Raw genomic sequence first — 18,277 nt, 5'->3', positions numbered from 1 at the left:
TGTTTCACTCAAGCTCTGGAAGATACATGCAAGTCTTTTTTGATGGATCTCGCATGGATTTCTCAGAAATTTTGACTTCCTTGGCAATTTTTTGATGAAACGCACCAGGTTGCGAACAATCTTTCCACGAGCCGATTTGATCACGTTTGGCATATGTGCAAAACATGGACGTCCACTTCCCGGCTTCCGCTGCTTAGACCCATCCTGCAGAGCCGTTTTAAGCAACTGTGGCCAAAAGACATCCTACCACCATAGTAATCTCATTCGGCGTCTTCTGGGCGAGCAACAAACTAGTAACCACTTCTTTAGCGTACATTTTTAGAAATTTTCAATAAAACCGTTACAATCTAATTTGAAAGTAAACATAAACAAATATACTTCCAACAGAAATTATTCACCTGTCTTGACAACCGTTTGACGTCTAGAATGCGTTGCAGTTATCGAACGACAATCGTTAACTAAAAAGTTAACATGTTGCAGTTATCGAACGGCTTACTGTACTTATTTCCAAATGAACGTACCTTAGGGTTGCTCCACAACAATCATCTGATTCTGTCTCATGTTCTGATTGTCCTCCGAAAATTTGAACTGATTTGGATGAAAATTGATTTAGCACAAGCGTTTCAAGTTTGTATGGAAATTAGTATGCGGAAAAATAGTTTCAACTCAGCACTGATTGTATTCTACTTAAAATAAATTTCTACGATGAAGAGAAAAACGTTTAGATGAGCTAGCCAAAACCAGTATGTAGTCCCATCTCCCATCCCATGTGCCCGAACGACTAGTAAAACACATTTCCTCGTAAAGCAATAGCTATAAAATACACACTTCTAACTCGGTAATATGAGGAAAATTGCCCATGAAAGTGTTTCGCAATTCGACCTGTTCCATTTTATTTACGAACAATTTTTCGTTCCTATGGCGCTGGTTGAGGGGTAAGATTACAAGATCACCAATTGCTGACTGATCTTGTCGCCATGTTACTCGGGTCGTTGCACAGAAATGTGGCCGGACGGATAAAATACGATGCCAAAAAATGTGGATCAAAGGAAAAGTTGGAGAAATTTATTGGTTTCCCAATAGAACATTGATCGCTGCCAAAAACGGTTTATTTTATAGGTATGCATATGCGACGGGCTGGACTGGAATAGAGTTACACTTATTTACAACTTGTAATTTACGAAATCTTTAAATGCGCTGCATCCGTTTGCCTGTGATCAATATTCATGTTCTATATATTTGCGTTAATTTTGGAAACCTTTTGAAAGGCAAAGCGGCATCGTATACTGAAAAGTTCGTAAACATAAATATTAATATAATAAATATGTGCCAACTGCCAACGTTCAACAAAGATGCGGTAGCCGGTCGTTGGCACGCGTATATTAGATGTAGGGTTGAGCGGAGGATCATGAGCACGGAACGGATGAAATAGTGATGGAGTGGGAACTTAATTTACGAGCGTAAACAAATTTGACCACAAATGATGCGTGCAGCGGAAGAAAAACTACTGCAATGAAATATTCATATCTTAGATAGTAATTAATCATACAGTGAGGAGACAGTATTGGCAAAACTGCGTTTATGAATACGATGTTTATGGTTTTTGGAGGTGAATTTAATAAGCAAGATCTAAGCAAGAGAGAGAAAGTGCAACAAAGTCATCGGCACCTATATCAAATAAAACGGATAACTTCGCAGGTGTGAAAAGTAGGTGTATTGTCGTTGACGATAACTTTTCAAATTTTTCAATCAATTGGTAATAAACGCAAAATTATCATCTAAAATGTAAACCTTACCAAAATAAATTTGATGTCAAGTTCAATATGATGTTTGGCATTATGTTTTGATGTTACGTGTAAAAAAAGTTCAAAAAGTGACGGTAAGTGCTTTAAATCAAGACACAATTATCGAACGATTCTTATGCTACGTTTTGACAGGACAAGTGAATTGAACAACTCAGTTGAATTCAATTGACTAGTGTTTAAAAACATGTTCAACTTTCTTTTCATTCAAGTGAGTTGAACGAAGGTGTTTAGATGTTCAATTCGCGTTCAATTCGAGCGACTTGTTCAATTCACTTGCCCTGTCTAAACGTAGCATTACTCGCTAACGATTTTTTATCAATTGATCATTTGCATATGTTATCGTGTGAGAGTGGTGTTCATCCACGATTATTGAAAATTTGATTTTTCCCATCCCTGGTTTGTACCAGAGGAGTAAATGCAAGGTGCCGTGTGTCCCATCATCAAAAAGGACGCGACAACCTGGGTTGCAACTACCGCCAAATTACGCAAATTACACTGTCGAAAGTCACCCAGAAGGGTAGGATAGGCGAACACTCAATGCCTCAAAATAAAAATATTTCATTTTTTAAATTCTTCCAATAATATTCTTTTCATTGACGATAGTAAATTACACACAGATAGATAAATTTATTTATTTATTTGCGTTCATTTGAATGCATTGCAGAAGCTTTAAAAAAATCGATTTTGATTTTTTTCTAAGCGGGCCCTTGGCGAAAATGGAGGAAAAAACAATGTGTTTTTAATAGCTGCAGAACGCAATGGCCGATAGCGAAAAAATAGACAGGATTCCACGTCGATTGCAACCGAATCAGATCAGGGTACAAAAAAGTGCGTCTTAAATTGTTTTGTACACTCACATATACATACATACACACATGCAGACATCACCTCATCGAGATGAGTCTTCGAGCCTTCTATCAAAAGTTCGGGTTTGGAGTGATCCTATAGCCTTTACACCAGTTAAAGCACCAGTCTAGCGTACTGAGGATCGTGGGTTCGAGTCCCATCGAAGGGAAAGTGGTTACCACCAATACATTTTTCCAATCAAAATCTTCCATACGAAGTACATAATCACATCTGTGTTATTTTTGTTATATTGCCTTAGAAAACTTGCTTGCCGACAGTTTTGTTTTCTGCTCACTCTGATAGCTAAATACATTTCGGCTCGGCTTGACATACACATTTTTTATTCTATTTCTCCCTCCCAGCTTTTTACTACTCAATTCTCATTTCTTTCTTCTCACATCAAACATTCCTCTTCTCATTGCTCACATAACACACTTAAAAAAAGAAACAAATTTCAACTATTCGGCCAAGCGGAATTCGGGCAAATAACCCTCACGATCCCCGTCGAGCAGTTCCGGTTTAATAAAGCGAGTGTAGCAGAAGTATCAAGTATCTGTTCCTTCTTTCTTCTTGCTTTTTTCCTTATCTCTTCCTTCTCTCTTCTTTCTTTCTTCTTTTTTTGTCTTTATTTCTTCTTTTTTGTCTTTCTTTCTTCTTTTTTTGTCCTTTGTTCTTCCTTTTTTCTTCTTTCCTTCTTCTCTCTTTTTTCTTACTTTTTTCTTTCTTCTTTCTTTCTTCCTTGTTACTTCCTTTTCTTTCTTCTTTCTTTCTTCCTTGTTACTTCCTTTTCTTTCTTCTTTCTTTCTTCCTTGTTACCTCCTTTTTCTCCTTCTTTCTTTCTTCTTTCTTTCTTTCTTCCTTGTTACTTCCTTATTTTCCCTTCTTTCTTCCCTCTTTCTTCCTTCTTTTTTTCCTTTTTTTCTTCCTTTTTCTTTATTTCTATTTTTTTTGTCTTTCTTCCTTTTTTCCTTTCTACCTTCTTTCTTCATTTTGTCTTCTTTCTTTTTACCTTCACACTTTTTTCTTCCTTTTCTCTTCTTTCTTACTACGTTATCTCTTCATTCTTTCTTCCATCTCTTTTTCTTCTTTTCTCATCTTTCTTCCTTCTTTCTTCTCATTACTCACTTGTCACTTATTACTTAACACTTCTCACTTTTCACATCTCACTTCCCACTTCTCACTTTTCACTTTTCACTTCTCATTTTTCACTTCTCACTTCTCACTTCTTAATTCTCACTTCGTAGTTCTCACTTCTTTTTACTTCTCATTTTTCACTTCTCACTTACCTCGTACTTCTTATTCGGCCTAATGACCCAGCATCAAGTAATTTAGCCATCGATGTCGAAATAGGTCCACATCTGTTGGCATCATCATCCCTTTAGCAACTTATTGTTCAAACCGAGCCAAATTCAGTGACAGATGGCCACCCTTTGCCGTAAAACACCATTTGTGGTTGTAAAGCGCTTTTTTTATCTAACTTTGAGAAGGATTCATCAAATAGTTCAAATTGATGTGACCTTTTTTTCTTGTAAAGCACATACATAGGCTTAGTTTGTTGAGCTGAAATTAGTAAATAGCGCATTTTTCATCTAACTCTAAGGGTCAATTTCTTCACTTCCGCTTGGTGCCTAAACCAGGTTTAAACGTATGGATAGTCACCGCTTAAGAGTTAAGCGGAGGTGAAGAAAACGGACCTAAGAAGGATTCATCAAATTGATGTGACATTAGGGTGATTATACAATCGGTGCCGTGGTGAATTTTAAATTCACCACATGTTTTCCATTCCCATCTTGAATAGATAAAATACGACATAATACTTTTCATACAGTGCTGAAACTGAAGTCGATTGTATAGCATAAGTAAGCAAATGACTCTACGATTGAATCACCACTATGTGTGCTATGGTTGTCTCAATCCGTGCTCTTGAAAATCGACTGAAAAAAGCACGAGGTTTCCAAAATGTCCGATTTGTAGCTTTGTTGTATAACCACCTTAAATATTTTCAATTATTGCAAACATAGGACACCCAGTTAATTAAAAAAAAAACTGGGTTGCAGATACATTTATAATGCATCAAATTGTCGACGTAGCACTAAATTATAATTCGATAGTCAGGACTTCTGAACCGAATCTAGCGTACTACTTCCGAAGTTGGGTAAGTTCAATCAAAAATCACCTTCGATATAAAAAGCGTACTCATTTTGTTCCGGATAGACAATACATTCCATTGGTTTGCAGTCAGATCTCACTAAGTATTGTCACATTTCTTCTCTTTCAGATGGCGCCTCGATCCAACGCATCACCTTTGACCACGATTTCACCGATGATTCCGAAATCGAAGCCACTCCTCAGGGGCTCTTACTGGAAGGCAATGAGCAACGAATCGAGCTCAAAGATATCGAAGACACATCGAACTTTTCGATGATCAGCATAACGCGAACACTCCGCAAAGGTCAAATCGTGTCGGATATTGTCCACACCGGTGAAAAATTGACCGATCGTCCGGTTCAGTGGTACGGTGGACCCGAACAGATGGAACAGCTCTATCCGGTGCAGCAGTTGCACTTTGAGGACTACGCCTACTTGCCGAAGGAGCTGCACAGTGCGTCAATTACAGAGCGTTATTGGGTTAACTCCGCTGGCGTATTTGTCTACGTTGAAAAGGAGGTCCCGCTCTTCATTGACCAGGATGATCAAACGTTACGGTTGACGGCGAAGAAAGAACTTCCGTATTATACTTACGACGACACGTTTGTGTTCAACTATCGGATCGGAGTGGCGAAGAATGTCAAGGAAGCACACTTGAAGGCAGTCGATAAAGTGTTGAACAAGCCGGTAGGCATTCCCGACGAACGGATGGTACGGCATCCAATCTGGTCGACATGGGTACGCTACAAAAAGCCAATTAGTCAGCAAACTGTATTGGACTTTGCGAAGGAAATCAACGATTATGGGTTTAAAAACTCTCAGCTTGACATCGACGACTACTGGGAGAACTGCTACGGATCATTGATTTTCAATCCCATAACATTCCCAAATGTTACCGAGATGACAGAGCAGCTTAAAGAAATGGGCTTCCGAGTGACACTTTGGATTCATCCATTCATCAACAAGAATTGTCAACCATGGTACACGGAAGCGTTGACTAAAAGGTATTGCTAACGATTCGCTTGGACTACATTGAACTGATGATTTCTTTTGTTATTTTTAGATTCTTGGTGAAGTCTCACAACGAGAGTATCGGTTACGGCACGAAATGGTGGAACAGCGAAGAAAACGAAGCGTCATACATCAACTTCAACAATCCGGCAGCCGTGGATTGGTTCCGTCAGAGGCTTGCGGAACTGCGCGAGCAAGGCATCGACAGTTTCAAATTCGATGCCGGGGAAACGAGTTGGGCGCCAGCAGACCCTGATATTCAAGGCCCGAAAGCATTGCTACCGGCCAGTCTTACCACCAGCTACGTGCGAATGTGTGCCGAATTCGGACCTATGATCGAGATCCGCACAGGATGGGCTACCCAGGATCTTCCGGTTTTTGTAAGGATGCTGGATTTTGACACTCGTTGGGGCAAGTACAATGGATTGCAGTCATTGATTCCGACGTTGCTGCAGATGAATTTGAATGGATATCCGTTCGTTTTACCCGACATGATCGGTGGTAATATGTACGGTAACGATATCCTCACGAAAGAGCTGTTTATCCGATGGTTACAAGCGAACACATTTATGCCGAGTATGCAGTTCTCAAAAGCCCCGTGGGATATCGATTTGGAGGTAGGTGAGGTTGGGACTTATTGAATGTATCGAATTGAGAATGTTGATTCATTTTGAAATAATTTTTGCATCGCATACCAATTAAAAAGGAAAGAAAGAATATCAACGATAAAACTGGGCAGAGGATCAGTTGTGAATGGAACACGAACAGGTGCAGTTTCAAGATAGCTAGTTGTTTGAATGCCATATGGTCAGTCAATCATCGGACTGTTTTATTTCACCTTAAGCCATTCCGTTTGTTGTACGAAATACTGGTGGATTTGATCGGTGAAAGGGTTTTGTTTGATAAGGGATTTGGGATAATCATGATAGGATTATTCTAATGTCAGCATGATCTATTGAGATTGCAGGGCGAAAATTAACATGGAAGAAATGGGATCTTACAGTAGGAAAGGTTATCGATCTCGTTTAGATTCTGTTCAAAATTGGATTGAAGGTTTTGGACGGCCGAAATGTATAAGTTCGAACCGTCATGTTCCCTTTTTCGGGCCAATTGCATAATCGGCAAACGATAAAGTATTTCCCTCCAAAGGATCGTACCCATCGTTGAAGTTATCTTCGCTGCATATTCACGACTTTGCGCCGGCCGCAAATCGTAACGGTTGAATATTTCACGGATCATTCCTATCCGTGCCTCTGTTGTAACAACGACGCTGATGTCGTCCACATATGCCACAAGCAAATCCTTTCCATACGCTTGCTCTTGTAACAAGATTGGTGAGATTTTCGCGTTTTGTTGTACTCGTTTTAATTGTTTAAAAATAAGAAAACGTTTGTAGTTGTTGAAAGTTAAACGTCCCAACTACTCGCACAATCCATGAACGCAGTCAACACTACACTACCCCATGGAAGGACAACAGTGCTACCGCTACTCACCATCAGGGATGCCGTGGAGTACATCGAATGGGCGGCCATGGGGGTGACGAATTGGGTGGCGAACTGGGTGGTCAGCATGTGGCGGAATTCATGAGCCAAAACGAGTCAACGGCCAGAGGCTTGGGGCCTGCGAGCAGAGATGCCAGATTTGAAGACATGTCTTCAATTTGAAGACATTTGAATCTCTGTGAAGACATTTATTTCGTGAAGACATTTTGAAGACTTTTCAAAATATTTGAAGACTTATCTACTTATTTGAAGACACTTGAAAACAATCAATAAGCCAGCGAATAGAAAATACAATTTTATTACTTACTTATAAATTCTGCGACCTCTATATGTAAACTAGGTATATGAATATTACAAAAGTTATAATAGTCTTTGTCTCGGGCTTAGAATCTCAAACATAGAATACATTCACACTAGCCGGTTGATGACTGCAACGCATTTTAAACCCTCATACGCACTTTGCTTTGAGCTGTGCGCTGGTGAAAAAATTCCCGATGGCAGCATTCTGTAAAAAGGTATTTCGATCATTACATCGGAACGCAATGACCTATCTAATTTTCGGCAATTATAGACTGAATTCTCCTATGACTAGATTTAATCTATTCAACCGTTGAGCTAGAACCAGTTTTTTTTCTAAATTCCTTCTGAATGGCATATGCATACCATCATCCCACATTCCTCTAAATATCCGTCGGGTAACTCTTTGAATTTCCCGTGGATTTTTAAAAACTTTTCAGTGAAAATTTAAAAGAATTTTTCGTGAATTTAATAAGGAGAATTTCCGATGAGAAATTTCTTGTCTAAATTTAAGAGATTTGAAATTGGAAATTCAGTTAAAATTATTGTGGAAATTTATAACAATTTGCGTTAAGATTCTTCTTATAAATAAAGGAAATACTCCAAATATTAAACGGGAAATTCTTCTTAATTTACACAAGATCTACTGAGCTCCCACAAAAAATCCCTTTTAATTTCCACAGGAAATTTGCCTCACTTAATTCCCATATAGAAAATTCTTACGAATGTCGACAAGAAATTGAAATTGTTTTGGTGTTAAATAGATATTTCTCTTCCATGGTAAATTACTACGGGAAAATGTTCTTAAAAGAAATCCGGAGGAAACTTAATTACACATCTTCGCTAAATTCTTCCTTGGATTCCTTTGGTAATTCTTCAAGAAATATCGTTGGACATTTTACCAGTGTTTTATCTGAGAATTCCTCTATGAATTCCTCCAAAAAATCGTTCTAGTATTGTTTCTGAAATTCCTCCTAAATTTGCTCCACGAATTTGTCCGGAAGTTTCAGGATTTTTTCCGAAAAATCCGCCAGGAATACCTTTGGAATTTCTTCTAGGAGTTCCTCCGTAAGGTCATCCGAGAATTCCAGCGAAAATACATACAAGAATTCCTTCGGAAGATCCTCCTGAACTACTTAGGAAGTTCCTTCACGAATTTCCCAGTAGTTCTTTCAGGAATTCCTCCGGAAGTTCTTCCAGAAATTCTTCCGAAAGTTCCCCCAGAATTTTCGAAAATTCCCGTTTAAGCTCCTCCAGTGATCCTTCCGAAAGTTTCCGCATAAATTCCTTTTGAAGTTTTTCCACGAATTCGTCTGAAAAATTCTCCAAGAATGTTGCCGAAAGATTCTCCAAGGATGCTCCCGAAGGTATTCTATGGAATTTCTCTGGTATTTCTTCCAGAGTTTCTTTCGGAAATTTCTGCAGCAATATCTCAGAAGCTTCTCCAAGAATTCATCCAGAGCTACTTCCAAGAATTCCACCGGAAATTTCTTCAGTAATTCCTCAGGAATATCCTTCAGAAATTTCGCTCACGGTAAATTTTGAATGCTTACAGGATATTCTTTTAACATAAATTTGGAAGTATTCCACATTGAAATTCAGTTAAAAAATCCGGTGGAATTTCAACCAGGCTCAGTATCAAATCCAGGGGAAACTCGTTATACACTATCTCGATAAAATTTTATAGAATATTCTTTTGAATTGGGTCCTAAAATGAAGAATCGATATTCGATTTTCATTCAGGGAACGACGAAGTTAATCATCCTGAACGCGTCAGTTTTTCTTTTGACTCAAAAATCGAAAGGAACATTGTTTAATTTGAAATTTAAAAATAGATGGAAAATGCTTCCTCGACATTTTCAGTCTTGTTTGACGTACGGAATAATATGATTCAATCGCACTAGCAAAACACCGCAGGGCACTTGACTCAACCTTTGACAGTTAATATATGGGCCTGACGTTTTGGGATGATGGTTGATTCCAGGGGGGTAATATGCGGTGCATCGCGCCTCCTCTGCATGTAGTATGAAGCAAATGTAAATAAACAATCCCACAAGTTTTTCGTTAGTCAGCAGTAGTGTAGGTTAACCAATATCCTACAAGATTCCAGTTCGAAAAATGTTACACTTGCCAAGCGGGGTGGCCCAGGGTGGCCCGCCTTTCCCAAGCGGCGAGGCCCGGATAATACATCTTAGGTAGGCTTGATTTGTTCGTGGATGACAGGCTTACTCCCCCCCTGGTTGATTCGTTCTGAAAGTTGCACAGGCCAAAATTTGCCTCAAAATGTATTAAAATATTATTTTTACTGAATTAGACTTTTACCAGAATTTTTATAACATCGGTTCAAGTATTCTTGACCGATGCACTTTCGTTTGCAACCATAAGCGAGGTAGGGCTTTAGGACCCAATTCTATCAATTTGAATGTTGAGTAATTGAGTCCTAAAATGAAGAATCGATATTCGATTTTCTTTCAGGGAACGATGAAGATAATCATTCTAAACGTGTCAGTTTTTCTTTAAACTCAAAAATCGAAAAGAACATTGTTTAATTTGAAATTGAAAAATAGATGAAAAATGCTTCCTCGACATTTTCGGTCTTGTTTGACGTACGGATTCAAACGCACTAACAAAACACCGCAGGGCACTTGACTCAACCTTTGACAGTTAATATATGGGGCTGACGTTTTGAGCTGATGGTTCATTCGTTCTGAAATGTTGCACAGCCCAAAATTTGCCTTAAAATGTCTTAAACACAAATATATTATTTTTACTGATTTAGAATTTCACCAGAATTTTTATAACAACGGTACAAGTATTCTTGACCGATGCACTATCGTTTGCAACCACAAACGAGGTAGGGCTTTAAGACCCAATTCTCGCTAAAACCGGGCCACTATTTGCACGAGGTTTTTAAAAATGCCTAAATGTATATTCTTTCGAAAGCTTTCGGCGAGTATATTGAGGATCTGAGTTAAATTCTTCAGAAAGATAAACCCCTCGTTAGTTATACACGAAATAATTTTAATGGACCCCTCGATTTTTGTCAATTCTTGGCTCACCTAAACTATCATAACTCTAACATTTCTCAATCGATCTTAGAGATCGGCATATCGTTGGAAAGAGGAAGAGTGTATCCTCAATTTGCAATAGTAAAAATAGAAGCAGCCATATTGAATTTGGCCGCCATCTTGGATTTCTTTTTGAAAACTATTTTTCCGCTAGGTTCGCAACCACTTTCGCAACTCTTTCCAACGATATGCCGATCTCTACGATCGGTTGAGAAATGTTGGAGTTATGATAGTTTTGGTGAGCCAAGAATTGACAAAAATCGAGGGGTCCATTAAAATCATTTCGTGTATAACTAACGAGGGTTTCATGTTTCTGAAGAATTTAACTCGGATCGTTAATATATTCACCGAAAGCTTTCGAAAGAATATAAATTTAGGCATTTTTAAGAACCTCGTGTGGCCCGGTTTCGGCGAGAATTACTCTGTTAAAAAATAAACATTATTCCACATCAATAAAACAAGAACATGAATTGTTGTAACTATTCATTTTACAATGTTATGAAACTTATATGTGAATATGTACGTTATTATTATTATTATAGCTTTATTTAAGAGGTTTTCAGCCGGAGACTGGTTCACCTCTTATAAATACATAAGGGAGGCACAATACGCCTCCTGGATATATTACAATTATTATATATAATACAATTTATACAAAAGTAATACAGCGTTCTTTCAGGTAGCACAGTTTCTTAAATATCGTTGAATAGATTTGCGTCCTTCAGGAAACATAGTGTGGTGGTCTCACTGGTGGTATCGTTCTTCAGGGCGTCTCTTATGGAGCCAATGTTGTAGAGCTTTCGCAAGTAGTCAAATATTGGACATTCGCATATAAAATGTTCAACAGAGTTGTGAATACCGCAGTTTTCGCATGTTCTCTTGAATTCGCCATCCCCAGACATGTTATGCGATAATCTCGTATGGCCGGTGCGGAGTCTTGATAGAATTTTCTGCTCCCTAGATATGGGCGTGTCAACCCATTTGCAGGTTTCTCCTTTGATTTTTCGTATGAATGGCAGTCTTTTATTGTACCAAGCCTGTGACCACGCCAGACGTACGGTATGGGTAATCCATTTTTTAGCATCAGTTCCCGGAACTTCGTTTGTTAAGACATTTCTGTTTGATCTTCCTACAGATGCAAGTTGGTCAGCGTGTTCGTTGCCTGAGATGTTACAGTGTCCCGGTATCCAAACGAAGGTGATGTTATTGTTGAGTCGAGTATCGATTGGGTCGCTTGGATCCATGGGTGGCGAGATGATGACGAATTGAGTGCAACGCTGGCAGAATCAGTGAATATTACAATTGGATCTTCGGAATGTTCGGATGCTGCTAGGAACAATGCAGCGGCCTCTGCCGAGAATACTGAGCATATGCTATTGAGACGGTGTGATATGTTGAGGTTTGAGCCTGATACGCCAATGCCAACTAAGTCATGAAGTTTAGAACCATCTGAATAACGTTGAGTGTGGTTTTGGTATTTCGTTGCAAGAAGACGCGCAAAAGTGGATCGGAGTACTGTAGTGTTTTCACCTGCTTTGAAATTGTTCTTGATTGAGAGGTCTAATTTAGGCTGAGGAGAACGCCAACTTCTTGCTCCTGCCCAATGAATCTCGGCTACTGGGGAGTGATGTATTGGCTACCGTTCTTAGAAGTCTGTTAGCCTCTCTGAGGATATAGACTTCTGTATGGCATTTTCGAGTTTTCTCGAGGAAACTTACGGCTTTTCTTCCAATTGATGTTACTAGTACGTAATAGAAGGGCATGGCACCCGCTTCAACACATGCTGCTTCTGCTGGAGTTGAGGGTAGAAGTCCAGATGCGATTCTTATGGCCTTGTTATATACAGGGGCAAGTTTAACACTAATATTGTCAGAAGACTTACACGTTAGTTCGGAACCGTATAAGAGTTTGCTCTCGATTATTGCCCGGGAAACTTTTAGGAGCGTATTGCGGTTGTTTGTAGAATGTTTTCCGGAAAGGACTTTTAACAAATTCAGCCTTGTACGGCACTCCTGTCTCACGTCATCGCAGTGAGGGTTAAAAGAAAGTTGGCGATCTGCTCTTACCCCGAGGATTCGTAGTGATTTTTTGAAAGGTATGGGAATACCGTGAACCGTAACGGCTTTTTTTGGAGGACGGTGATTATTGGAACATATATGAGACCTGGCGGCAGATAATTTAAAGCCGACTGAATCTGCCCACTTCTTAACAGCATTAACTGCTGCCTGTAGTTTTCGTCTAATTGCCACCGGATGCTTTCCAACAGCTATGAGCACAATATCGTCTGCGTAAACGAATATATAAATATCTTTCGGCAGGGATCGGAATACTCCGTTCATTGCAACTAAAAACAATGTCACCGCAATAACTGATCCTTGCGGGACTCCTGTCTGTTCTTCATTTACTTTTGATTTGTGATCGCCGATGAGCACTTGAAATGTTCGACCAGTCAGAAAGTTTTGAGGAAATGTAATAAATTGCCGGAGAGGCCCCATGATGATAATTGTTCAAGAACAGCAGGCGTCCAAGCGCGATTATAGGCCTTGGAAAGATCAAGTGTTGCTATTTCGATATGATTACCCGCGGCCAAAGCATCGTCTAAAACTTGTCCTAGCGTGGCAAAGTAGGTATCTGTTCCGTGACAAGGCCTGAAGGCGTGTTGGCGATGATCCAGATATTCTCCATCTTCGAGGTAGCGTATCAATCTGCGATTAACCATCCTTTCTAGGACTTTTGAAATACAGCTTGTGAGTGATATAGGTCGAAAGTTTTCTGGTTCATTGGAGCATTTAGTTTTTGGGATGGGAATCACTAAGCTGTGTTTCCAGTCGGCAGGTAAAGTGTGATTGGACCATTCTTTATTAAGCAGGCGTAGGAGGGAGAGTCTGCCTTTAATTGAGAGTTGCCTTAGCATCGGGTATCCGATGTCATCAATACCGACGGATTTACCTTTGCCATTTTGAAGTGCAATGTTGAGTTCCAACAGTGAGAAGGGAAGATTGATCTCATGTTGAGTATCCGGAGGGACCTGAAAGCTGCTTATTGAGTTCAATGTTACGTTATTGGCTCGTATGAATGCATCGTCGTATTGATGGATGGCGGATATGTCAGCAAAGTGATCCGCAAGAATGTTAGCAACAGTAGTTGGATCACGTGAAGTGACCCCTTGATGGTGTATAGCCAAGCCAGCAAATCTTCGTTTCCCATTTAATGTGTTTACCTTTTTCCATAGCTCAGCAGAGGATTGTTGATCATTTATGCTGTCAAGGAATTTTGACCAGCTCTGTTGCTTTGCATCTCGAATAGCCTGCCTGCAATCATTTCTTATTTTCTGTAGACGACAAGAGCTTCTTCTTTCTCAGGATGGTCGTCTGGGAGTCGTTTAACAGACCGGAGCGCTTTCCTTCTTGCTTTCACAATCTTCTTTATTTCAGGGGACCACCAGTGAAGTGCTTTGCGGCCCGGCTTAGAACTTGTTCTTGGGATAGTTTCTAAAGCTACTTCGAACACAGTATCTACCAAGTGGGAAATAGTGACTGGCTCTAATACGTCGATGGAAGCATCAATTCGTGTTTGGAAGGTTTCCCAGTCCGCCTGGTCATAAATCCAACGTGGACGCCGAGAGGTTGTAGGTGGTTGATCATTGAGATAGATCGTTATTGGGAGATGATCACTGCCCATGGGATCATCACTAACATTCCATAGGAAACGATTTGCTACAGCTGCACTTACCATGGAGATGTCTACAGCAGACTCTATTTCGCCTCTGATGAACGTATTGGAACCATCGTTGAGAATGATGGAGTTTGTGGTTTCAGCTATTTCTACCATGGTTGTACCTCGGAAATTAGGTGATATACTACCCCAGATCGGGTGGTGACCGTTACAGTCACCAAGGATAAGTTTTGGCTCAGGAATTTGCTCCAGGATTTCAGTGAATTGTTCCTTCAGGTTTGCTATTTTACCACATCGTAAGTACATACTTACAATGGAAATTGGAAACGGAGTTTCGAGTCGAACTGCGATTATCGGAAGGTCGGTGTCTAGTTGGATTATTGTGAATGGTAGATGAGCTAGAATTCCAATAGCTACTGAATGGTATATGTTTTGACCGCATTTATAAGTCCAGCGATATCTGCCGGATAATGAACGGTCCATTCTTTCGTGGCTCGTGCGGTGGACCTCCTGTAATACTAGAGCAATAGGTGGGTTGGTCTGGCAGAGTAGTTCAATGTCTGCTAAATTATTATTGAAGCCATTGATGTTCCACTGGATGGCAAACCGGGTACCTGTAGTAGTATTTTCACGTGGAAGTGCTTGAGATGCGAGCTGCTGTATGATAGGAGTTGCTGATGTCGCTGAAGGTGGACGGTCAGCTGAAATTTGAAAGGGGGGCGTTAATAATGAACAACTAGGCTGTGGGGGACTGGTTCCATGTCGAAGTAGATTAATGGCGTCATATATGGTGGCACCACATGCCGCTGCTGGCAACAGTGTAGAACTGTTCGTTGATGCTTTTTCCGATGCCAGTGGTGTTAGGTCTTTCTTTGCTTTAATGCGAGCTGATCGTCTTAGTTTATATTTTTTGTCTATTGATGCACTAGGAATTTCAGTATTATTTGGGCGGTGATGTGTACTGGAGTGGGTGTGCTTAATAAACCCGTCACTCGTGAGCGTGCTAGTAGAAATGTCGTGAGTTGTGTTGATAGCAATCGTATCCTCTAGACTGGTAGACTCTGTAAAGCTAATTTTTGAATCGAAAATTATAATCATTAACAAATGATAAATTATAGAAGCAGTGTTCATAGAGGATGATTGCTTATATGCATGTAGGTATTCTTCCTTCAACTTTCCATATCAGCACCTTCTTCTCCTAAGGAGATGACAGATATGTTTATGCTGTTGTTAGCGATTTTCTTGCTTTTTGAGCGACCGGTTGAATCGTCTGAATCTGTTGGCAAGTGTGTTCTCTTTTATGTTTTTTCTTTTAAATCCAGGCTAAGGATGAGCGTACTGCATTCGCTTTCAACGGAGGATGACGGCTTCTTGTTCTTGATTCTCTGCGTAAGGCTGAGCTCTTTGCAGCCAGCTGCGTGTTTGTTCTTCGTTGTTCTGCATTATTGGCTCATATTCAGGTGATGGGGTAGATTGTTGAGAAAAAATAGAGTTAGTTGATTTCGGTGAGATAGGTTCTTCTGGTTGTGGCACTTTTTTCCCGTATAACTCTCGGAGGAGGTAATTTTCTCGATCTTTCATTGCTAAATCAGATTTTAGTTTCACTACTTCGGTAATCAAATCTTCGATAGTACCATGTTGCCGTACTAGGTCGAGTCGAGAACTTTCTTTCCCTTTGTTGTTTAGGGTTGCCTCAAGGGACGCTATGCGCTTGTCCTTATTTGTCATCTCTAGCAAAAGTTGGTCAACTTTTTTACTTAGGTTCGCAATGTTTTCATCCTTACCAGCCGATGTTACTGCTGAAAAAGTCCGGGAACTGTTGGATTGCTCGAACACTTTTTTCGCTGAATGATACGATATTCCCATGTCAATTCTGATTCGTTGTATTGTGTTTTCCTCGACGTACGTTGGGCATTTCCTGCTCGAGAGACTGTGGTTATGCATATTGCAGCGTTTGCAGAATGGTTCGTTGTCGCATTTGTTTGTTTCGTCGAAGGGGTGATCCTGAGAGCAATTACCGCATGTTGATTGTGGTTGCTTACATCGTGTTCTGGTATGTCCGAAACTCCAACAGCAAAAGCATTGCATTGGAGCCGGATAATAAGGCCTTGTCTTGCAACGCAGCCAACCGAAATCAACGTGATCTGGTATAACAGTGCCATCGAAAGTGAGAATGATGGATGCAGTGTTCTCATACTGTTCGTGTCCGATCCTACGTTTGATTCTGCGGAAATCAGTAACACCTTGCGGAGCAAGATTTTCCTTTAGTTCCTGATCACTCGTATCTTTCGCTTCGAAACAGCTGACAACACATTTAGATTTGTTGAGGTTAGGATGCTTGCTGATTTTGATGTTTGTTCCGTCAGCCAACACTTTCATTGTCAGAAGTTTCTCAACATGTTTTGGGTTCCGTATCTTAAGAGCGTACGAGATACCTCGTCCTTCCGGAAAACCACCGACGATTTTACCTCCTATCCACTTTTCTACGGAAGTGCGAAGAAGACATGGCCTGTTCGGTAATGGGCCACCCACGCCTTCCATCTTCAAAATTGTAAGTTGACCATGATCGTTGTTCGGGTCGAGCCACGTAGGAATAGTACGGCCGGCATAGGATCCATTAAGGGTGTTCAATATGGGGCGTACAGAAGTTCCCCCACCGGTATCATCGAAAGGTGGAAAACGGTCCAGTGCCGACATTGTCGGTGGACCGAACTACAAAAATCGACCAGAGAGGTGAGTTGGAGGTTCGCGCACTAGCCGAAAAATAATCACTCGCGACGACAGGTGTGGAAAGTTCACGTTAACAACAAAAACCTAACCGGAATATCCGCCACCAAGTAGGCAAAACCGTTAAAATGACGCAGGGTAACCACTTCAAAATGGAGGAAGCAAGCCGATTATACAGAACAATAGAATTTATGATAATAGAGAGAAAACACGTCTGTTCGCTCTGAAATGAAGCTGTGAACTGATATGTACGTTATGTGGAAGACATTGATTTGGAAAATGTATTGGAGGTAACCACTTTCCCTTCGATGGGACTCGAACCCATGACCCTACAGTACAGTGTACTATACACCCGCGGAAACCTATTCAGTTTTCCGCGAGCGGTAATGGCCGGCAGCTTGCCTGCGGATTAGTCTATGATTTGACGTTTCTGGAGGTCAACTGCACCCAGAGCATTCTGACCAATAATATAAGAAGCATATAAGAAGGTGCTGATAAAGTGAATTCGAGCCTTCTTATATATCACATTAATCAAAATGCTTGGAACAGTGGGTGCAAATGACCTCCAGCAACGGTAAATCAGAAACTAACCCGCAGGCAATCTGGCGGCCATTACCGCTCGCGGAAAACTGGATTGGGTTTTAAAATTTCACGCGGATAATCATAATTTTTATATTGAAGACATTTGAAGACATATTTAAACGACTGTGAAGACATTTGAAAATATTCTCTGGCAACCCTGCCTGCGAGTCGCCAGGTAGCGGAGTAGCAATGCGCGGGGCGCCGATGAACGACGAAGAAACTGTTGGGAGAAGTGAGGAAGTAAGAAAGGGAAGGAGGTACCCAAGCAGCACAAATTGTTTCACTTCTGAAAATTTCACTGTGTTGCAACTATTCGGAAAAAAAAAACAATCTTTGCGTATGTGCCATCAAATACAACTGTCTTGCAAGCTAGAAAGCGCAAGAGGTGGAGCCCACGGAAACATCCTTCGACTGCAGTAAAATTGCAATAATGTTGCAAATTACTACAGCAGAAAAAAATAAAATAAAAATATAAAACTGGATTCGATTTATGGATCCTTCACTCTACCACAGCACCATTCAACACTTCGAAGGGACTGCATGTTGACTCGCAAAAAAAAACTATACGATTATGAAGTTTTGTACTCAGGTTTCCTGTTACTTGATTGCACCATCA

The 18,277-nt window shown here is 40.3% G+C and overlaps 1 protein-coding gene across 2 annotated transcripts in view; it reads left to right on the top strand.

Annotated features, from left to right (window-relative positions):
- The window catches only part of LOC134223660 (myogenesis-regulating glycosidase-like), a 56,839-nt gene that overhangs the window by 26,856 nt on the left and 11,706 nt on the right, over positions 1-18,277 (top strand). For both annotated transcript variants that reach the window (XM_062702847.1, XM_062702846.1), the window contains 2 exons: positions 4,930-5,803; positions 5,863-6,427. In XM_062702847.1, coding sequence (XP_062558831.1) covers positions 4,930-5,803; positions 5,863-6,427 — 1,439 coding nt within the window. The remainder of the gene's footprint in view (positions 1-4,929; positions 5,804-5,862; positions 6,428-18,277) is intronic.

The sequence above is a fragment of the Armigeres subalbatus genome, chromosome 3, assembly GCF_024139115.2.
Source record: "Armigeres subalbatus isolate Guangzhou_Male chromosome 3, GZ_Asu_2, whole genome shotgun sequence".
Classification (NCBI taxonomy): Eukaryota; Metazoa; Arthropoda; class Insecta; order Diptera; family Culicidae; genus Armigeres; species Armigeres subalbatus.
This window is presented reverse-complemented; position numbering and strand designations above follow the sequence as displayed.